The sequence below is a fragment of the Gavialis gangeticus genome, unplaced genomic scaffold (genome assembly GCF_001723915.1).
Source record: "Gavialis gangeticus isolate Ggan-Ray unplaced genomic scaffold, GavGan_comp1, whole genome shotgun sequence".
NCBI classification, from domain to species: domain Eukaryota; kingdom Metazoa; phylum Chordata; order Crocodylia; family Gavialidae; genus Gavialis; species Gavialis gangeticus.
The window spans coordinates 7,890,543-7,912,506 of record NW_017729025.1 but is presented as its reverse complement, the minus strand read 5'-3'; the positions used below and the strand labels follow the sequence as shown (position 1 = coordinate 7,912,506).

Genomic DNA, 21,964 nt, shown 5'->3' with positions numbered 1-21,964 from the left:
CAGGAATGCAGCCAGCTCCAGTTCCCTAAAGAGACAGGCTGAGGGTGTGGTCCCCTGTGTGCTGGGCCCATCCTAATTGAATGGTCACAGCACAGAGATTTAAATCACAGTGTCACAGGGCAGAGATTTTTGGGGAGAAACCAAGGTGGCTTTCTGCCACTCACAGTACCTGAACTGGGCTTACTGGACAGCTGGCTGGCACTGTCCCTTGCTGCATCATAGCTCAGCTCTTGGCAGCCTCTGCTTGGGAGACCCTGCTCTGGGTCCAGGCTGCTCCGAGTCCTAAGGCAGCATGGTCCTGGACTCACCTGCCCGGTCAGCTGTGCTCTGGCGGGGGCATGGCCCAGCAATTGGGGGTGGGAAGGAAGCCTCCTGCCTCTTCCAGATCAAACGCTGATGTTGAGCTGGAGTGAGAAAAGCTGGAACTGATGCTCTCTGTGGGTCACTGGACTGTTTTTGTCCCCTCAGTGTGAAAGTGCTGACCAGTCCCATCTTGATCTTGCATGCAGAGGATGATCCAATCGTTCCCTCCCACCTGGGTCGAAAGGTAACTCTCTGTCTTTGCCCCTCGAGCCCCTCTACACTGTCGCTTTGCAGGGGAAACAGTGACAAGTGCACTCAGGCTTTATCAATTGTAGACTAAAACTGCAGGGGGGAGTGGGTCCTCTGCCCAGCTAGCTGCTGTACTGAATATGCATATTGAAATTTTCCATAGCAGCTTATTAGAAAGGCTGCATTTGAACTTTCCTAGTGCTACACATTAGTACCTCCCTTCAGAGCCTGAATGTGTTGCCTACCTGTAGCATCCTGGGAACTGGCTCCCCAGCTGCTGCGCTATAACACAATCTGCTAGCAACGTCCCTGCACCCTTTCCTAGTACATGGAACCACTGTCTGTCTCCTCCCTACTTGGCTCATGACTGTCCCATTGCCCTGGTGGCTCCAGCCTGGGAAGAGCTGTGCCCATGCCGGCGAGCCGGCCTGGAGTTCCTTAGATGGGCAGACACGCTCAATGCAGTACTTGGCACACAAGTTCTGGTTGGCACCAGTGGTATCTCTGGCTGGGCTGGACAGGCCAAGTGTTAAGAACTTGGTTAAAGTATTTGGGACTCATGGTAGAGGTGATATCTTGTATTAGATCAACTAGATTTTTGCAAGTCTAGCTGGTCTAATAAAAGATATCACCTCTAGCACGAGTCCTGAATGCTTTTTCCTCTTGATCAACATGGCCACAACCTGGACACCAAGAACTTGGTTACGCAGGCTTGATTCCAAACTGGCCCGGAGGTCGGCGTCTACCTGGGTGCCTGGCTTGCCCCCACTCAATGCTGATAAACCGTCTTTCAGTGGCGGGGCCCTAAGGACAATGCTCATGAAAGCTCCTAAGCCCCGTTGCATCGCTGATGTGACTCGTGATATCTGTGCCGCAGAATATGGCTCCTGTTCTTAATGGATTGTGGTGCATGGCTGGGCACAGCTCTTTGGAAACTCGCTGAAAATCAAATGTAGGGACTGCTGAGCCTAACATAGTGACTGCGTTCAGAGAGCACGGGTGCTGAGTTTCCACTGTCCCTGGCTGTCAGCAGCAGCTCACTTGCAGGATTTCCTGTGATAATTGTTCCTCTGGGTGTTGCAATCACCCAACTGGAGACCAAATACAGGCAGGCCCAGCAGTAGCACCTTGGGTCGGCTTCACTCCCAGCTTTTTAGCAGGCGGGGAGAGATTCCAGCTGGCAAGACCCTTTCCTCTTGCTGGAAGCAGCTGACTGTGCTGGGTCTCCGGTGTTTTGCATGCAGCACTGTTGCTGGAAGATGCTGCGCAGGTGACATGGGCTCTCTACTTCAGTTCCCTGCCTGTAAAACAGGCATCCTAGCTTGTCCTGAGGTCCTGGGGGAATCTGTAGCGACCTTTGGCCATCAGTGCAAGGGCGTGGGGATGAATGAAGCACTTCAAATGCAAAAGCCTCCTCATTTACTGTAGCACTCAGTGAACTGCAGGAGGCCCCTCTCTCTCCACAGCTCTTTGAGATCGCCATCAGTGCCTACCAGGACAAGAACAAGGTCAGGTTTGTGGCCTTTCCTGACAAGCTGGGCTTGGCGCATGACTACATTTCTTTCCATCCAGACCTTCCCACTGTTGTGAAGTAAGTAAGGCCAGGTGCCGATGCTCCAGGTAGGCTAGGGCTTGGGCCATGGCACTACAGGTGGGGACACCTGCTGTCTGGCTGGTAGACGTGAGCTCCAAAGTGCAAGCCTCCCGTCAGTGGAGTAGCTTCAAGAATCTTCCCTAAAGTCTCAGCTGACGTTATTGTTCGAGGGCTTTGTCTCCTTCTGCGGAAAGCCCTGACGACGCTGCCCAGTGGGCTCTTCTGTCTTCCCTTGTTTGGCTGCTGAAAGTAGGAAGTAGACCGGGGCCAGCAATTATTTTGGGCAGAGGGCCACTTACTGAGTTCTGGCGAACCATCAAGGGCTGCATGATAGGCAGCCAGGGGCAGATAAATATTAATTTTCTAAATTTTTTGAAGGTCCCACGGGCCGGATAGAATGGCCTGGTGGGCCGCATTTTACCCACCCCTGAAGTAGACCAATGGCCTGAAATTGCAGCAAAGTAGGTTTAAGTTGGATACCAGGGAAAACTTCTTCGCTGCTAAAACAGTGAGACAGTGGGGGTGGACAGCCACTGGTCAGGGATGGTCTAGGCATAGTGATGCTTATTCTACTAATGGGGGGCTCCTGGTCTTGGGTTCCTCTTACCCTGCCTCTTATGCATTGAGGGGGAGGTGGGAAAGGGGGTTTAAGCCTCCCTCGGAGGCACTGGGTGCTGGCTGGAGCCAGGGCTGGGGATTATGACTAGGCTGTGCCAGTGCTCCTGCTGGGACTTAAAGCCAGAGATTCCTGGCTAGAGGGTCTTGCCCCTCCACTCAAGGTCAGACCAATGCTCCATTTGGGGTCAGGAAGGAATTTTCCATCATGGTCAGATTGGTATTTTGGGGGGGGGGGGGCAGGGCAGGGCTAAGCCTCTACTTGAGATCTCTTGAGCGTATATTAACAACCTTTTATAGAAGCAGATTGGCTGCTGTGGTTCCCTGTTTTAAGTGTGATGGGTTTGGGTGTTAGGTTTGTATTGCGTCAGGGTTAAGGGTTGTCTTATATAGAGTTTAGGTAATGGATGGTACGGGATGGTTTGGATAGGGATGACCCTGCCTCAGGCAGGGGGTTGGACTGGAGGACCTCTGAAGGTCCCTCCCAGCCTGACTTCTCTGAACACACTCCTGTGTGACGCCAGCCAGAGCTCCTGTATGTCCTGAGTCGCTAATCTGAGTCTAGGCTGCCCCTCTCACTGTGGGAACTAATATGTATAGAGCTACTGCAGCTTATACAGAGCTGATATAGTCTACAGCTCGTTAGAAATAGAGAAGACAACCTCGGTCAAGTTACTTTACCTTCCCAGAGCACAAGGCAGGTACAGCACAAATCCACAGCCTAGCCCAGTAACTCTGCCTGGCTTATTCTGTCATTGTTCTGTTGCAGAGACTTCCTGAAGAACATTACATAGCAGCACCTGGCATTACATACATGTGCAGCAGGAACGTGTTCAAGCAAGTTTACACTGAGGATTTATATTTAATAAACCACTGAAATGTTAAGCTGAATTCGCGTAGTTCACCTTCCCACACCCACCCCTGGATACCTGCACAGCAGTTGCAGCAGCACAGCTGAGTCCCTAAAGAAGTGCTCTTTTGACATTTTGCACACTCTACAATTTATTGCTTTATAGCAGTGCATCTCAAGCTTGTTTTATTGCTTCCATGACAGAGGCAATTAGTGAAGGGCAGGGAAGAAGAAGGGTCTCACAAGGACAGTTACATGGTTTTTGCAGGACAGGCCACCCAAGCAGACTTTTTTAGAGCCTCCTATCTATTGTCATGTTAGGCTTCATGTAGCACCTTGTTGTGCTCGGATAGAGGCTAGAGTTCCTCACCGTGCCAAATGTTACAGCTGCCTGCTTATTTGCTTCCAGTCTTAAGGCTGGCCAGGAGACTAAGTAAGGAGTGATGGTGAATGGGACACACACTACTCCAGCAGCAGCCCTAAGCTGCTCCCTGGCTCTGACAAGGAAGTGATGTTTCCCAGCCAGCTGAAGGAGAGGTACAGGACCATATGCTACTGCATGAAGTACCCTTGGTTGTTAACACCAGGTTTTGGCGACAGCCCGGTTAAATAGCAGAGCTACCCCGAGTCCCTTAAATATTTTGATTGGCACTTTTATTCCAGCACCTACTGCAAGCGGCAGCTTTTGGGTCTCTGCATAACGCTCTACACCAATTCTCCTCCTGGGAAAAGCCAACAGTAAGCCATTTGCTAAATAGCTACAGGAACTTCTTACAGTGTTTACAATGCATTCCTGCTAGAGGCAGCCAGCAGCGCAGCTCTTGCCTACAGCTTCCGCTTTTCAGCTGTGGAGCGGGCTGTCGTGTCATTGGAGGTCTTTTCTTCACCCACATCCCTCGGTACATTGGGCGGAGGGATCTTCAGATCAGAAGGCACCACGTTCCAGATGTCCCTGGCGTATTCCTTAATGGTCCTGTCACTGGAGAACTTCCCTGAGGATGCGATGTTCCTGATGACCATTTTGGTCCACTCCTTGGAGTTCTGGAGGGGGAACACACGTGCAGAGATTACGGCTGGCAAAGTCCGACTGAGGGCTACACCCCAAACTAATGAACCCCTTTGGGGGGAAAAACAGGGAGGCTAAGAGTTGTGAGGAAGGCCCTGCTGTGAATTTAAGGCAGCAGATTCTTGTGCAGCCTGAAAGTTCATTTTCATATTTGAGGTTGTTTTGCAGAGGGGTCACAAGTTGGGACCCACTCTGAGCAACAGGCAGGGAAGGACTGCTCCTGTGAGCAGTTTGCAAGGCAGACATGTCAGCGGCAACAGCCCCAGCTCTTTCCTTGACTTAGACTCCATTTTCCCCCCTCCAGCTGGTGCTATCTCTCCGAGAAGAGTTGTGCAGCCGAGACACTGAATCCTCTAATCCAACTGCAGCCAACACAAATCCATGCCGTGAACAATCTCTCTTCCAACCATGGCTAGGAGAGGTTGTTCACACACATTTAACAGCCCTCAGCTCCCTGAAGAGAGGCACCAAAGAGGATGGAGCTGGAGTGTTGTCAGTGGGGACAGATGACAGAACAAGGAGCAATGGGCTCAAGTTGCAGCAAGGGAGGTTGAGGTTAGATACAAGGAAAAACTGTCACCAGGAGGGTGGTGAAGCACTGGAAAAGGTGACCCAGAGGTTGTGGCATCTCCATCCTTGGAGGTTTTTAAGACCCAGCTAGATACAGCCTGGGCTGGGATGATCTAGTTGGGGCTGGTCCTGCTTGAAGCAGGCCTAGGGTTGGAGCTGGACCAGTAGCCAACTGCAGTTCTGTGCCAGCCCCTGAAAACGCCTTAGTACATCTGCATTTTCACCTTGAGCCTCACTAGAAGCCACGCAGACACCAGCCTCTCCCCACGCCTTGTGTGACTGGTAGTTCAGGGAAGTGCCAAGCAGAGTCAGACCAGTGGTCCATCTAACTCAGTATCCCGAGTCCAGCAGTGGCGGGAATGGCTGCTCTAGAGCAAAAGCCCTGAACAGGGTGTACCTAGAGCGATTCCCTCCCCCGTCATACCCCCCGTAGCATTTGTCATGTTGATTTAAAGGTGCCCAGAGTTTCTAAGCACATCAGCTGCAGCTGTACCCCAGCTGCCCCCCAGGTGCTCTCTTTTTCATCCCTTACCATATACAGCTCGCTGACTTTGTCCTGGCATTTGACATACGCCTCGTAGTCTGCAAAGACTTTAAACCTGTTACAGAGAAGGTTAAAAAAAAAAGTCAGTTCTCTTGCTCTTCCGGGCAATTTAAATCCTGCAGCAACATGTGCAGAGAACAGCTGTGCAATGCTGGCTTGTACTAACCCCTTCACAGCTGTCAGAAGTATTTCCACCATGCAGTCTCTGACACAAAGGTTTTCCCCAAACACCTGTTAGAGAACTCCCCTTTGCGAAGAATGAGCAGAACCATCCTATCCCATTTCTGCTGGTCAAGGGAAGGAGATGGACCCTCCAAAACATGCACCGAAGGTGACTGCAGTGTCCTGGGAACACCATTTAGTATCCATGTACTCCTGTAGCCACCACAACTTCAACCCACCACTCAGACAAGACCAGCCTGTGCCTCAGCTGGCTTCACAGCATCATTTTATAGCACCCAAACTGCCCAGCCCTGCCTGGGGTGGTTTCCATTCACAGGAATTTGCAGACTCCCCAGACCAACCCCGCTTACATCCCATGTAGTTTGCAGGAGAGTTTTGCAATGATGTTACATAGGGGGAACTTGTAACCGTGCCAGTTCAGGGCACTGGGGGCAGGCCAGGCACAAGGCAGGACTGGGGGCCTTGGGCTTCTGGCTCAAGCCAAGTCCCTCTTCCAAGACTGCACTGTTGGGAAGATCTAAGCTAATGGGCGTCTCCCCTGCAATTAATTCCCAGGTGTGCCTGCCTTCACACACAGCAGTTTCTGCAGCCGGCCTGGTTGGTTCACCCCACCACTCTGGCTGGCTCTGCAGAGATGCAATTCTTAGAAATATTGGGGAAAAAAAGGGAGATCCAGTTTTCGCTCTGGATTTCCCAGGCTGTTGACAACTAGGAACCCAAGCCAGAAGCAGTGCACTCCAGGAAGAGGTCTTGGCTACATCCAAAATAACTAAAAGACAGAGAAAAAAGCAGAGCATTTAGTGCTAGCTTGTCTGTAAAGATTACAAGGAGAGAACAGACAGACCCAGGCCAACTCTCACGCTGAAAGGGAAATGGATGCGAATCCTGGGTGGATCCCGATGGCTGCTAGAGCAGGCTGCCAATGCAGAGGCCATGCAGGCATTTTTACCTCTACACATAATTAGGAAATTCTGGCCTCTTGTTTATCAGCTTCACCGTAGCCACAAGGCCACCATCCTACAAGTCCAAACATTTCAGAAGACAGCAGCCCCGTCTCATTTCTAGAAGCAGGGAAGCGAGCAGGCAAGTGACATCCTGACTCCTTTTCACTCAGAGGCAGGGCAGGCTCTGCTCCGAGCTGCCTGGAGACTTCCCAGTGGCCCTTACACATTTACAGCTACCCCCTGACAAAGGCAAGCACCCACATGTATCTAAAGTTGGGCACTCCCAGCACAAACAAACATCAGTACAAGCTGCTTCAATCCAAGATATGCAAATGCCAATTAAAAAAAATATCAATTTAACCTGTTGCAATTACAATGGTTAAACAACTAATTAGTATGGCAACCCCTGATCTGGCCCGCCCGGCAGGGTGCCCCTCCCTGACCCGGCAGTGGGGCACTTGCAGCCCTGCATCGCAGCGGGCTGCATCTCACAGTGAGCTGAGTGGGCCCTCTCTGGGCCCAGATGAGATGCCCTTGGGGCTAAGCTGCAGGCTTGGGGGAGATGCCCCATGCCTGCTTTAGCTCCACCTTGCCCCTGCCAGGCTCTCCAGCTGCTGCGGGTCTGGCTCATGGCAGGTGGTGCTGAAAGCAGTTGCACTGGGGTCTGCGGGGCCTGGCTATAGGTAGTAGCTCCCTTGCCTCCTCCCTGCTTTGCTGCCTCCTGCTTCCTGCTGGGGCACTGCACAGCTTCCCTTCCCCATCTTCCCTGCCAGACCATCCCTGACCCCGCGCTAAACGATAACTGGTAAGCTGTAACCAGTTATCACTGGGCTTATTGATTAAATGCCTCCACTCCAGTCAGGAAAGTTCGTGCATATCTTTGAGAGTGACAGCTAAAGGGGCCATGGTGGAAGGGAGCCCAGAGAGGATGGAGTCCACGCTGATGTCTCCTCACCGGTCATGGTGGAACAGCATATTGACAACATCCTTGAACAGGTCTGGCTGCTTCGGGGAGAAAAAGCCCCCCTTGATCTGGTCGATGACCTGCTTCAATTCAGGAAGCCTGTCGTAATAATCCTGAGCATTGTACCTGCAATGCAGAGAGGAGCCTGGTCACTGAGAGAAGCCCAACATGCACTGATGAAACCTAAAGCTAAGGGCACCCCATTGCTGGGGTGAACACAGATGTGAGCTCTTTCCACCCACAGCACACCCGGAAGTCGTCCCCTGCCCAAAGGCTGTCCTAGGAGCCAGAGTTAGCTCAGGCCCCGGCTGCAGTACAGCACCACTATCGGAGGAAGCCATGCTAAGGCTGCGGTGCACCTGGAAGAGGCGGAGATGCCCGCCTAACTGGCCAGCAGTACAACTCAAGGCTTCTCCTGTGTAGAGAGCAATTCTCATCTAGGGCCAGCCCAGGGGGCCCTGGCTCCCTCTTTCTCCCTCTCATGCAGTGCTGGCTGGTTGCCTCACCCCTTCTTGTCCAACTCTGCCACATCCTCCACCCTCATGCCGAAGATGAACAGGTTTTCTTCCCCAGCCTCCTCCGCCATCTCCACGTTCGCCCCATCCATGGTGCCAATGGTGAGTGCACCGTTGAGCATGAACTTCATGTTCCCTGTGCCTGACGCTTCTGTCCCCGCAGTGGAAATCTGCTCGGACAAGTCGGTGGCTGGAATCACTGATGAAGAAACAAACCAAAAAGGTTATGGGGCTGCCAGCTCAGTTCTGAACTCCACCGCAAGTTGGCACCCGGCGGAGGACCCATCCTACCTGGCTGAGCCGGAGAACATCATTTTGTAGCACCCAAACTGCAAGCTGCCCAGCCCTGCCTGGGGTGGTTTTCATTCACAGGGATTTGCAGACTCCCCTAACCAACCCTGCTTATGTCCCATGTAGTTTGCAGGAGAGTTGATGCAATGATGTTGCATAGGGGAAACTTGTAACCCTGCCAATTCAGGGCACTGGAAGCAGGCCAGACACAAGGCAGGACTGGGGGCTTTGGGCTTCTTGCTCAAGCCAAGTCCCTCTTCCAAGATTACACTGTTGGGAAGATCTAAGATAATGGTCCTCTTCCCTACAATTCCCAGGTGTGCCTGACTTCAGACAAAGTAGTTTCTGCAGGCAGCCTGGCTGGTCACCCCACCACTCTGGCTGGCTCTGCAGAGATGCAATTCTTAGAAATAATGGGGGGGGGAAAAAAGGGAGATCCAGTTTTCTCTCTGGATTTCCCAGACTGTTGACAACTAGGAACCCCAGATAAAAGCAGCGCGCTCCAGGAAGAGGAACAGACAGACCCAGGCCAGCTCTCATGCTAAAAGAGAAACGGATGCGAATCCCATGGGGATCTCGCTGGCTCCTCGCAGGCTGTCAGTGCAGAGAGCATGCAGGGTCTGACCTCTGCACACAATTAGGAAATTCTGGCCTCTTGTTTATCAGCTTTACCTTAGCAACAATGCCACCATCCTACAAGCCACAAGGCACAGGCAGCCCAGGGAAGCAGCACAGGGACGAACCCTCTCTCTCGCTCCTGCCCAGTACCTTTCTCTGCCAGCGATACCCGGTAGTTCTCCAGGAAGATGACCTTCAGCTTGTTCCCCACCACGGGGTCATTGTTCACTACATGGGCCACAGATGTGATGAGCTTGATGATCGTTTTAGCCATGTGATACCCTGGAGCCGCCTAGAATGCAAGGCACAGACCAAAATCTAGTGAGAAGGGCCAGAGCAGGTGGCCACGTCCTCTGCCAAGGATGGCCACCTTGCTCGCACAAAGCTGAGAGCAGCCTGTTACTGCTGCAACAGCCCGGTCAACATTGGTTTCATCTGTCCATTATGCCCAGCCTTTTAAATGGCAAGATCCAAGGCAGGGACTGTCATTTACAGTAGCCTGGCACAGGGCAAGGCAAGCTCTGCTAAGGCCTTCAGATATCACTGCAGCAGCTCTTTAAGAGCAGCTAAGATGAGAGTCACCAGTCCCCCCCATGTCCCTAAGGACATCCCCCATGGATATCTAATCATGACTGAACTGCCGCGAACTCACTTTGCCTCCAATGATGACTGTTCTGGGCATAAACAGCTTTGTTGGGTCCCTCCTTATGCCTGAAAGAGAAGGAAGTCTAAGTCAGGGACAAGCAACCTTTTTCCCGGCTTTGTCCCACGCTGGGTCAGAGGTGGGTGGGTAGGCACTAGGATCCCCACCACTGGCACTTATCCCCAGGTACAGTGCATGGGTTAAGTGCCCGCAGAAGGGGCCCCCTGCCTCTGAAGCCCCCCGTCCGCAGTCCAGATCTGCCCCTGGGCCATAGGGAGGGCATATCCAGGATTTGGCAAAGGTGGGTGCAGTTGCAGGGGTGGCTGCACTCCCTACTTCCAGCCTTCTCTCTCTGCTTCCCCCTGCACTGGGGCAGGCAAGCACTTGGCTGCTGCTCCTGCCACCCCATCTACATACCAAGGAAGACAAGCATCCCCCACCTGCGCTCAGAGCCACGTCCCCTCCCTATCCCTCGTCTCCCTTCTCCTGCTTGCTTCTGCCAGGTGCTGACCTGGGAGTGAGACAGGCTCCTGCCCACTCCAGCTGGGCTGTGCTCGCTGGGCACTGTGGTAGCAGTGGCCAGGGGCACATTCCCCCTCCCTGTGATGGCTCCTGGGCTGGCAAGAAACACCAGCAGGTGGTTGGGGGGAAGCATGCCTGCCTGCTGCCACAATCTGGGGCTGAGCACACCCCAGTGCAGCCCAGCAGGAATGAGCAAGAGCCCCCCTGGCATCACCCCCCAAGTGGCAGGCTGGGGAGGAGAAGTGCCTTTGAGCATGGAGGGGAAGGGAGGGTGGGAAATGCTAACTTCTTGGAGACTTAAATCCCTGGCTGCTGCTATGGCAGCCTGGCTGGAGGCAGGGGCTGCAGGTGATCTGCCCTGGCCGTACATTGCCGGCCTCTGCTCCAAGTTACCCAGCGTGCTAGTGCCAGGGTCATTAGTGCATCCTCTGGCCAGCCTGGTGTTTGCCAAAGCCACGTGGCGCATGACTCACGGTTGTACATGGTGATGATGTGCAAGCAGTTCATCAGCTGCCGCTTGTACTCATGGATCCTCTTCACATGCACATCGAACATGGAGGACGGGTTGATCTTGACCTTGTACTCCTCCTCCAGGAACTGGGCAAATTTCACTTTGTTCTCCTGGAGGAGGAGTGAGAGGCATTAGTGCTGCGGACCAGGAGGACTCACCTAAGGCAGGGGCGGGTGGGCGCTAGGCCCCAGCAGCAGCAGCACAGCTCCCTGCCTGTCCCTGAAGCCCCAACTATCATGATCATGAACCATGTGATGGGCTTTCTAGTGTGCCCTGAGCTGCCATGTGAACCACAAGGGCCACTCTGCAGAGTGCTGGAGGTGAACACACACACACACACAGAGTTTATTTTGGAAAAAAGAATCATAGATAATGAGGGTGGGAAGGGATCTCAGGACGTCGCATCTAGCCCAACCCCCTGCTCAAAGCAGGACCATTCCCAACTAGATCATCCCAACCAAGGCTTTGTCTAGTCAGATCTTAAAAACCTCCAAGGATGGAGATTGCACCACCTTTCTGGGTAGCCTGTTTCAGTGCTTCACCATCCTCCTAACGAATGATGCCCCTTTATAAATCCATGGTGCATCCACACCTTGAATATAGTCCCTGGTTCTGGTCCCCACTCCTGAAAAAGGATATAGAAGAGCTAGAAAAGGTCAAGGATGGGCAACAAGGATGACAGTGGTATGGAGGGGCTTCCATGTGAGAAGGGACTAGAGAGGCCAGGCCTGTTTGGTTTAGAAAAAGAGATGCTGGAGGAGAGGTACGTGATAAGAGTTTACAAAATACTAAATGGTGAAGATAAGTCAGTAAGAAATTATTAGGTACTCTCTCAATACAAGAACTAGGGGTCACAAAATGAAATGAGCAGGTGGTCAGTCCAAAACAAACAAAAGGACGTTCTCTTTCATATGGTGTCATTAAAATATAGAAGTCGCTACTACTAGGTGTGAAAGCCAACAGCTTAGTTAGATTTAAAAAAGGATTGGACCCATTCTTGAAGGAAAAGGGCATCAGTAGCTATTGAGCATAGGAGTGAGGGACACAACCTCTGAATCAGAGCTTCCTAGATCTGCAATACTGGAGGCTGCAAGGGAGAGGAACAGGGGGAAAAACCCTGACCAGACCCAGTTTGCTCTCCCTGTCAGCATCTGCTCTGCCCCTGTGCAACACATGAGACTAGCCAAGGTGGACCTATGGCCTATAGCCTATGGTCAAATGGCAGTTCTTATGCTCTTATGACTGCAGTCGGCTGAGCCCACAGCATCCCTGAGAGATGGGCCGCCTCACCTGTTTCACTTTGGACACCTCCCGAATGAAGACGTCGTCATTCACGAACTTGTGCAGCTTGGTCAGCTGGCTCAGGTCCTTCACGTAGTCCTCCCCTATTTTCTGTTATGGGAAAAAAAGATAAAAATATCATCCCTGCACTTAGCAAAAGGGCCCTTTACGCCTGCTGCAGATAGTCTGAAGTAGCCTACGTGACTCCTGGTCTTCTAGCTTAGTGGGGACTTGCCATTTTCTCTACAGAGTACCTGTGGCCGAGCCCAGCACAGACCAGCCCCCAGGCTGGCAAAGGGGCAATGACTTCTCAGTTTAAAGAGTTAAAGGCTGAAGATGAAGGACTTAATAGGTTTTCTTCCTGAGACCAGGCTCTGCAGGTCCCCTTGGCTCCAACACGAATGTAGCCAAGAGTCTGGGATTTACAAAAAGAGCAGCCTGGCACAAAGCTCCTTCATGTGGGAGAGAACAAGCCAAGTCCCAGACCCCCGCTCACGTCAGCAGCTGTTTTGGAACAGCTCTGGCATTATTCCTGTTGAGGAAAGCCTGCTGATACACAGCTCTTCCTTGTGCCTTGGGCTTCCTTGTCTGCTGCTTGCGTGGATGCATGCGTGCATGTGCATTACCCAGCAAGACAACAGCAAGGAAAACTCACGGGGTTTCCCATTCCCTGACAAAGCCCTGCCAGCTAAGAGCTGAAAGAGTTTTCAAGCTCAGTCTCCAGGCTCTCTCCTGCAGTTCCATGAGCAATTGCTAAGTGAAGCATGCACCAAACTGTCTGGCTCACGCAGTCTCTGCTGTATAAGGGGCCATGAGCTCTCTCCAAGATCACGAGCCAGGGGTTTGGCATTGCCCTTGGGACTGGAGGCAGGCTGGGCAGTCACCTTTTCAGGAGCAGCGCACATGAGAAGTGACTTCCTTGATAAGTTCTTGCTATGATGCTGGCCTTGAGCCACAGCACACAGAGCTAGGATCACTCCCAATGACTCTTCCCAGCCCTGCTGGGGGAGGGGTGGGGGGACGATGACAGCCCCTGGGGGTTCAGTTTGTGGTACCCTCCATCTCAGGGCAGTTCTCAGAGCTACATGGAAACTGCAAAGCCCCAAGCATCTGAGCAGCCAGCTCTGATGGGAGAGGCTCCACAGCATTCAGCAAGGACCCCATGGTGATCCTCCCCCTCTATGCGACGCTGGTCAGGCCACAGCTGGAGTATTGTGTCCAGTTCTGTGCGCCCCATTTCAAGAGGGATGTGGACAATATGGAGAGGGTCCAGAGGAGGGCCACCCGCATGATCCAGGGACAACAGGGCAGACCCTACAGTGAGAGACTGCGGGACCTGAACCTATTCAGCCTCCACAAGAGAAGGCTAAGGGGGGACCTGGTGACTGTCTATAGACTCACTAGGGGGGACCAGAGGGGTTTGGGGGAGACGCTGTTTCCCCTAGCGCCCGCTGGCATAACAAGGAGTAATGGGCACAAGCTGATGGAGAGGAGGTATAGATTGGACATCCGCAAAAACTACTTCACGGTTAGGGCGGCTAGGAGCTGGAACCAACTTCCAAGGGAAGTGGTGCTGGCCCCTACCCTGGGGGTCTTTAAGAAGAGGCTGGATGCCTACCTGGCTGGACTCGTTTGAGTCCCATTTCTCTTTTTGGGGTTTTTTGTTGTTCTCCCGCCCTGGCGGGGGGTCGGGCTAGAAGATCTACTAGGTCCCTTCCGACCCTTAATCTATGAATCTATGAATCTATGCTAAGGACCCCACTTGAGATTCTTGGTCCTCGAGGCATTTCATCCCCACTCCCACGCCCAGGACACATGCTCCCACAGAAGCCACTGTTACCTCGGCTATCAGCTCCGCTAGCCCAGGGTTGCATAGCAAGAGCCAGCGCCGGGGGGTGATTCCATTGGTCTTGTTCTGAAACTTCCCGGGTTCCAGCTCCGCAAAGTCCTTGAACCTGGGGCAAGGACAAGGTCAGCACCCGACTCTGGGAAGCCTACCAGCCAGGGGATGCTTTCCTGAACTGGCACTCAGTCCCCTGTGAGACCCCCAGTCCCGCAGCATGCAGGTCACCTTGGCTCTGACAGGAATGCCATCAAGAGCCCAGGGTTTGCATAAGGGCAGTTCAGGCCTGTCCTACAGCTCAGCACAAAACTCCCCCACACAGGAGCTAACAAGCAGAATTTCAGACACCCACTCACGGCTGCAGCTTCATTGAAACAGCTACTGTGTTGTTCCAGCTGGAGAAAGCCCAGTGGAAAAAACCACAGAAGTCCTAGAGAAGTGGATCTAGAAGGGACCTGCAGAGGTCATCTAGTCCAACCCGCTGCCTAAGGCAGGGCCATCCCTATCCAAACCATCCAAGACAAATCCATGATCTAAGTTCTTTGTAAAATGACCATCAACCCTGACACAACACAAGACACAACACCTGAACCTGCTGCAGGTAAAGCAGGGGGACCACAGAAGCCAATGCCCTACTTCTATGAAAGGTTGTTAATAGATGCTCAAGAGATCCCAGGTAATGATAACACAGCTCTTGGGCCTCCCTGAATCCCTACAACCCATTAATCAGAGCAGGGATAAGCACAGAGACAGCAGGACCTAATCATTAGAGGGCAGGTATACGGACTTTCTACCCCAGCTTATAGCACATCCCTGGGAAGTTGCTCCCACCTTTCCCTGAGCCAGATCTAACTGCTCCCTGGGCAGCCCAGCTCCACCCCACACTGCAGATGTAGCTTAGTTTAGGGGATTCAAGCCACGTCCAGACTGCAACACTCCTTGTGGCTGGTGGCAGCAGCTTCTCATGCACCACCCTCCCCCACAGTGCTGGGATAAGCTAATTAGCCATCACTCAGCAACATCAATTATCCTATCCCCATGCAGATGGGACAACATGGCTTCCAGGGAGGAGCCGCAGTGCATGCAAAGCTTTGCAGGCTCCAAAAGCACCGCTACCCGGCACGGTGAGCTCACACTCCAGACATGGCTTTGGCATCACACGCTTTGAACCAAGCGGTGAGCCTGCTCCAGTTTGGGACTCAGCCCCCGCCTTTTGGTCTCACACTTACACCTGCGTCCTCACGATGTCCGAGTGGATCTTGGCGACGCCGTTGACAGCGTGGGAGCCCACAATGCAGAGGTGTGCCATGTTGATCCTCTTGACGCTCCCTTCCTCGATCAGGGACATTCTCCTCAGGCGGTCGATGTCATTGGGGAACAGTGTCGAGACCCTCTGTGAGGTGGGGAGACAAGACATACATTAGCTGGGAGCAGCAGGCTGGGCGTCACAATCCGGCGGCCAGCCAGCATCACCACGGCGGGGAACGTGCCTCCATCAGGAAAGTGCCTGGCTCCAGTCAGCATCCAGGTGCATCAGTGCCGTTCAGATCACAGGGGTGTAGGACGGGTGAGCCCAGGGATCAATACTCCACATTGCCACAGGCTTCCTGTTAAGCCTTGGACATGTTGCTTAAGACTGGTTTTACAGAAGTCGGGTGTCTAAATTCTCTCTAAATCCCTGAGGGTAAGTCATTGATACCCCCTGGGGCACCAGAAACACCAGAGCTGCTTGGCCTCAAGTTGAAAGTCCCCAGCAGGGCAAGGACATCACCTCCCCCAGCTCTCCTCCCCACCTCCCTTGTAGTCCCCAGAGATGCCAGGAAAACCCCTGACAGAGGATGCTTCTGCTCCAAGCTGTCCAGTGCAGGGTTTTGACAGTCAGCTGATTACTGGCCTTAGCCTGGACAGCCTCAGGTCTTGAACCTGGGGCTGTCCAGGGCTGGAAAAGTCAGCCGATTGTCAGCCCAGACAGCCCTGGGTGAACTGGCTCTATGTCTGTCTAGGGTCGGGGCTGACAGTCAGCTAATTGTCAGCTTCAGTCTACAGACAGCCTTGGGTCTTGAATGGGACCTGAGACTGTCTGGCTGGGCTGACAAGCAGCTGGTTGTCAGGCCCACATGCAGGCACTTGGCCTTCAGCTGCCCTGTACAGGAGAGTCCTGGACTCCCCCTGCCTTCCTCCCGATTCTTTGATCCCAACAGTGACTGGATGATTTGGATTGGGAAATCAAATCCCATTGCACCATTAAATCAATGTGCTCCAGGGGCCTTAGTCCCTGCCACACCTGTGAAGCAGGGACAGCAGTACAGAGATGGCTTGAGGCCCGCATCTCAGAGCGTGGGAGGGACTCGGGTCCTCCCATAACTAGATCCAGCTCTAGTTTGGAGAGCGCGTGGCCTATGTGCAAAGAAAATGCCGACAAGTAATTCTTCACAGAACTGTGCACACAGCTTTGAACATAACCCCTCACCCCCACAGACTCCAGAACAAGTTAGAGCAGAACGAACAGACTAGCTCTACTGCCAAGGGGTGTACGCTCACCACAGACAAACTGCCTATCCTGCATACCCAGCTTGAGAGATACAGGCAGTGAAACCCACAAGGAGCAGCGATCCCTGAACAGCAGGACTGCGATCCATGTCCCAGAAGAGGCGGCTTTAACAGGACTATCTTAGGAACACCAGCCCTTGGCCACCTGGCAGCACCTAGGCTGAAAGGACACTGCAGGGCTTGGGGAGCCGGGCCGCATCGCAGCTGCTGTTCCTTCACTTCCTCCACCCACTGCCTCCATCCTACTCCAAGCTACTCAGGGGGCATTGCTGCCCAGGGGCTGCCTTTGAAAAGCCATGTCAAGGGCTCTGCAGGACTAAGGTTCCCCAAAGAGGAGCACGAACTGCCTGGCACCTTTCTTCCCACATCTCCTCTATCCCTGCCACCAGGCCTTCATTGCCTCATTCACGAACTAGGCAGAACAGCATTTGGCCTCTAAGTGACACCGTGGGGCATTTATACACATACCGTTTTGTCCCGTGACGTGCCGGAAATCAGGTTGGTTGGAGCAGACTTGGTTAACAGAGTCTGCTCCGCGTGCGAGCTGATGCACACTGTACTGCATCACGTGCAGTTATATAAGCAGTGAAATGTGCCTTGGCGTACAAAAACTGGTGGTGGTGTGCTTTTGAACTATAACACCTTTGAGGTGTTTTAGTTCAAAAAAGTGTGCCGCTGTCATTTTCCATTTTCTCAGTGCTGACATGCATTTCACTGCTTATACAACCGTGTGTGCCACAAAGCACCTGGTGCTGAGGCGCAAGCATGTGTACAAATGTGCCACAGTGTCTAAGTGCAATCCCATCCCAGCCCGACAAGCCATTAGTGCAAGGAGAGGGGAGGGGTCCTTCTCCCCTTGCTGCTTTTTGTGGCCAAGTCCTAGGGCTAAGATGGCAGCAGGCTACAAAAATAGATGCATTAGTGGTTCATCAGGGGCTTGGGCAGGACCTAGCTGCGACATGTTCTCTCTCCACTTTGGCTCTGAGGGAGGCTGATGGCTCCAGCCCGAATGCAAGGGCAGATCACTAATGCACACTTGGCAGCACAAAGGCATCACAGGGTCCCTTGGGTCCACGAGGTTTGCATCCTTGCGTCCCCGGCTAGGAGCCTCCCACTCCAAGAGGAGAGGAGCTGTGCACATCTCAGGAGGTCTAGTTAAGAACTGGAAAAATCAGATTCATTTTAAGCTGCAGCTATTCCAAATATGAGCATGAGGGACTCGCTACCAATCTGCAGCTTCTGTACTTATGCTACAAGGTCCCTTCCTTCTCCCCAGCCTCTGTAATCAAAATGTTACCAGCCCCTCACCCTCAAAACCATTTCCACCCTAGGGAGAAGCCAGCACATCGCAGCACCCAGGACCAGGCTGGGCACAGAAGGATGCTGACACCCCCTCTCCCCCTGAAAGGGGCAGGCTCACCATTGGTGCCACACACCACTTACATCCAAGTGTCGCTGGTTGATTTCGTAAATGATCTGCAGGTGCCTTGGCAGGAGCTTCTCCATCAGGTCGACCGGCCAGCGCTCCAGTGCCTCGGGCAGCACTGTGTGGTTGGTGTAGGCGAACGTCTTCTTCGTGATCTCCCAGGCCTGGTGGGCAACAGGCAGGCGGTTAACAGGCAGGGGATGGCACAACCGCAGGAGAACACATGCGATGCTCAAGGCAGAGAGGGCCTTGTCCCTACTGCAGGTGCACATGTCAAGGGCAGCCCTGTCATATGGGGGTACCAGTCACTGAGTCTGTATCCGAGTTCACCCACAGTCAGGAGGGACCCCGTCTCCTGTGTTGGCTTGGGCTACATAACCTGGGAACTCTCTGCGGCAGACACTGCCTCTCGCTATGTGAACATGCAGCACCTAGCATAGCAGAGGCCCTGACACCACTGTATTACAAACAATGCTTCAATCTGTGCTTATGCCAATCCTTTCCCTTCCACAGCCTATACTGAAATAAGCATTTCAGGCAAACTATAAAAAGGAAAAACCATGGGCCAGTTAGTTTTCTGCAAGACAACAATACAGCAGAGAGACTAGGGTTTTGCATATCCTTAAAGACAACTCTTGTTTCTTTGGGGCAGAAGATGTAACAACAGTTTGTATTTAAATAAACAGGCTCCCACATGGCCCAATACAGAATGATGAAATTTAGGTCACCAGTGAAAGCTTCATGGGACTCCAACCCATCAGGGTTCAAGACTGATCTTGTCCAAAAGATCACAACAGTCCTGAGGCTGTTAGTTATTGTTTCCACAAATCCTAGTGTGGTTCCCATGCTGAAGATACAAATTATTCATGAAGCAGGTGATACACAGCTGCTATTTCTTATCCCAGGAGAAGCATGGTGTACCCTATTTGCTTTTATGCAGGCTTTTTGGACAATAAATGGCCTGGCAACACAGGGGCATAGATTTGGTGGCCAGGGAGACCCTTTCCAGCCCAATATTCCTAGCTTTTAAGACAACAGACTTAGGTTTGTTCAGAAAATGTTCACAGGCTAGCAGGTAGCTTGGAAGTGCAACAAGAGATGGACTAACTTTTCAGGAGCTCACATGCAAATGTATGCACAACATGTTGCACCAGTGTGTTAAATGTAAACTTGTGGCAGGCAAACCAATGCAAGGATTTGCGCAGTGCCTACAGCTGCGACCCAGGTGAAGGCAGCACATTTAGTGTTGACACAGCAAGCTCCCTGAAGCCTTGTGAAGCCAATTGGCCTTTTCAGTAATAACTCAACAAAATTACAGGGGCACACTAAGCGTTTTAGCAATAGTCTCTCGTATGCCATTAGAAAAATACGCCGAGGCAGACGCATGCTGTTTAGCAAGACTAGTTCTGCAATACTTTCTAGTCTCCATCACAATGAAAATGCACAGGCTGTTTTCCAAACCTTGCTCCATGGCAGCTTTTCGATGTCCACAAAAATCCTCATCAGCTCAGGAATAGCCATGGCAGGATGAGTGTCATTCAGCTGTATTGCTACCTATACAAATGACACACATGGTTTAAATAATTACACCTAGGTCTTCTCACCTCTAAAACTACCTCATTGTGGGCAGAGTGCTCATCCCAGCAGCTTCCCAAGGATGTTCTCCCCATGGAGGCTGGAGAGTTTGGAAAGCATTTCCATTAGGAAAAACAGATCATTTCCCAATAGGGCTATTTGGTTTTTAAAACCGAGCATTTCTGAAGCTGTAACAAAGACAGCTTTGCATCTGGGATGCTAACAGGCTTCATTCACCCACGATTGTTACCTGATCCGGGAAAGAGTCGAACACAGTCCGGACGCTGTCGGTGCTTCCGAATTTGGACGCTTTGTAACGTCGGATGATATCCTGGAGGGTGGCAGCCACAACAAAGTACTCCTGCTTGAGCCGCAGCTCTTTGCCTTCGAAAAACTGCCGAAGAGACAGAAATGAGATTGGCAGATAGCTTGGGCTGACCTGGTTTTAGCCCAACAGCATTTTCAGTACCATCCATGCTATGTGTTGCAGCCAAAGGGGCTGGCTTTAGAAAGGCTTCTTGCTGGCTTGGTGCAAAATGATTTGAAAGCTGATTGCTTTCTTTCTGCTGCCGTCTTGGCAACTTCAGCACTGAGCATTGCATTAATGCGCATGAATCCCAGTGAATGTGACAAGATTCAAAGGGAGCTGCCCAGGTGTGTGTCATTGCCTGAAGCAGGAGAAATACCAGCGCTGGCAAAGGAAGGGGGGGAGGACAGAGGAGAAAAGAAGAAAGTTTGCTTAATTTATTTCCTTCCCTCCCACCATTTTTTTTTATATCACAGGGAATTGTTGAACAACTGAATTCAGCCCAAGAATAGAGGCACTAAGAAACTCTGCACATCTGGCGACAGGAGCCAGGCAGCCAATACATCTGGCTAGGATTAAGCATCAAAGTCTGTCCCAATGGGAGGAAGTTCTCTGCTTTTTTGGAGGCAGTTTTGAGTGCTAGGATCAGGCACACATGAAACAAGGAATCTCTTCAGCCAACGTTTTCAAACTTCAGGTGCCTCATGTCAGACTCTTAACTAGAGCTGACCTAATGGTTCTGGGGGCAACAGACCCACATCCCCCAGGGAAGATGGGGGGACTGTATGTGCTTTGAGGTTTAGGTCATTCCTAGATACAGGCTTATTCAAATCTATTTGTATTACACTATATATAGAGAGAGAGTACTTGCTCTAGACTCCAAAAATCCTCAAGGAAATAAAATGGATGCCACCCCACCTTGGCAGCACAAGAGGTTTACTAAGCTCCATGGTTTTCTTGTTTTTTAAGCTTTTCAAGGTGGCAATTTAAGAAGGGCCAATGCAAACAAATATTTAGTCCTCACCCTCCCCCATTAAAAAAAATCCCCAGCTCAACCACCTAATCAATTCAATTGACCCCTAACTTCAGGTACCCTTGTTTGAAAGTGCTGGCCATCAGGGATGGTTGCAAAAAAGATGACTCAATTATAAAGCCTATATCACTCCCTAACAATTGCCTCTACAACAATCACCACCCATTCTTCCTATAGCTCAAAACATTCATGCACACTCATCTAAGCTCACAACTACAGACCGGACAAAAAGCTCTCTTCACCCTTTGGCCAGGCTGTGGTGGGATTAAACAGAAATAAAGGTCAAAGCCAGAGAACAACAGGCTGGAAAACCAGCTTTGTTATTAGCCGGCTTCTTTCACATTTTCAGCTCCCACTTCATGATTTTTCCCAGACCAAAGGACTGGCTCCGGTGTGCAGGAAGAATCTATTTTTATTCCTGTGCAAATCACGTTTTAGGGTATAGACAGATGTCACGGTTTTACCAATATCCAATGATGCTGGTGTATGCTCTAGCTAGGATATCCATGTGCTCCTAGATGGGCACGTGTGTAGCAAAACCCCAAATGAAACAGGGTTAGAAGTCAGTGATTTAGCTCACTTCCAAGGCTTCTAGGAGCATGCGGACCTAACAATCAACGAGTGCTCCCAAGAGGTTTGCCCTCACCATTTAAGTGGGACTGTTCCTGGTTTTGGATATGTGCTAATCTGCCAGCACAGCTACAAAGCAAACATTGCAGTAATATTATGGATGTGACAGACCGTGATCTCCGAGTGCCGTTCTCCAATTCTGGGCTGAAGCCGACAGCAGGGAAACAAACTCTCGCAATGTTTTGACCTTGTGGAATTCAGCCCGACTCATTTTGGATTTAAGAATAATTCCTTAAATAGGACTTGTTTTCTCCTAACAGGCCCTGCCTGGCCAACCAAAGGACAGAAGTCAGGGCTTAGAGACAAATATTTTACAATACACAACTTTTTTTTTTTG

At 51.8% G+C, this 21,964-nt stretch overlaps 2 protein-coding genes across 2 annotated transcripts in view; one reads left to right on the top strand and one right to left on the bottom strand.

Moving 5' to 3' along the window:
• The window catches only part of ABHD12B (abhydrolase domain containing 12B), a 45,217-nt gene extending 41,569 nt beyond the window's left edge, over positions 1–3,648 (top strand). Inside the window, exons 11-13 of the mRNA XM_019518356.1 lie at positions 469–547; positions 2,019–2,143; positions 3,531–3,648. Coding sequence (XP_019373901.1) covers positions 469–547; positions 2,019–2,143; positions 3,531–3,555 — 229 coding nt within the window. The 3' untranslated portion in view covers positions 3,556–3,648. The remainder of the gene's footprint in view (positions 1–468; positions 548–2,018; positions 2,144–3,530) is intronic.
• Positions 3,649–3,791: 143 nt separating this feature from the next.
• Positions 3,792–21,964, bottom strand: part of PYGL (glycogen phosphorylase L) — a 20,413-nt gene continuing 2,240 nt past the window's right edge. The window contains exons 3-15 of the mRNA XM_019518355.1: positions 19,908–20,051; positions 19,544–19,636; positions 18,100–18,246; positions 15,336–15,499; positions 14,104–14,218; positions 12,273–12,374; positions 10,945–11,092; positions 9,959–10,017; positions 9,457–9,598; positions 8,389–8,596; positions 7,874–8,008; positions 5,780–5,846; positions 3,792–4,652 (exon numbers count right to left, since the gene is read on the bottom strand). Of these exons, the coding sequence (XP_019373900.1) occupies positions 4,437–4,652; positions 5,780–5,846; positions 7,874–8,008; positions 8,389–8,596; positions 9,457–9,598; positions 9,959–10,017; positions 10,945–11,092; positions 12,273–12,374; positions 14,104–14,218; positions 15,336–15,499; positions 18,100–18,246; positions 19,544–19,636; positions 19,908–20,051 (1,740 nt within the window). The 3' untranslated portion in view covers positions 3,792–4,436. The remainder of the gene's footprint in view (positions 4,653–5,779; positions 5,847–7,873; positions 8,009–8,388; positions 8,597–9,456; positions 9,599–9,958; positions 10,018–10,944; positions 11,093–12,272; positions 12,375–14,103; positions 14,219–15,335; positions 15,500–18,099; positions 18,247–19,543; positions 19,637–19,907; positions 20,052–21,964) is intronic.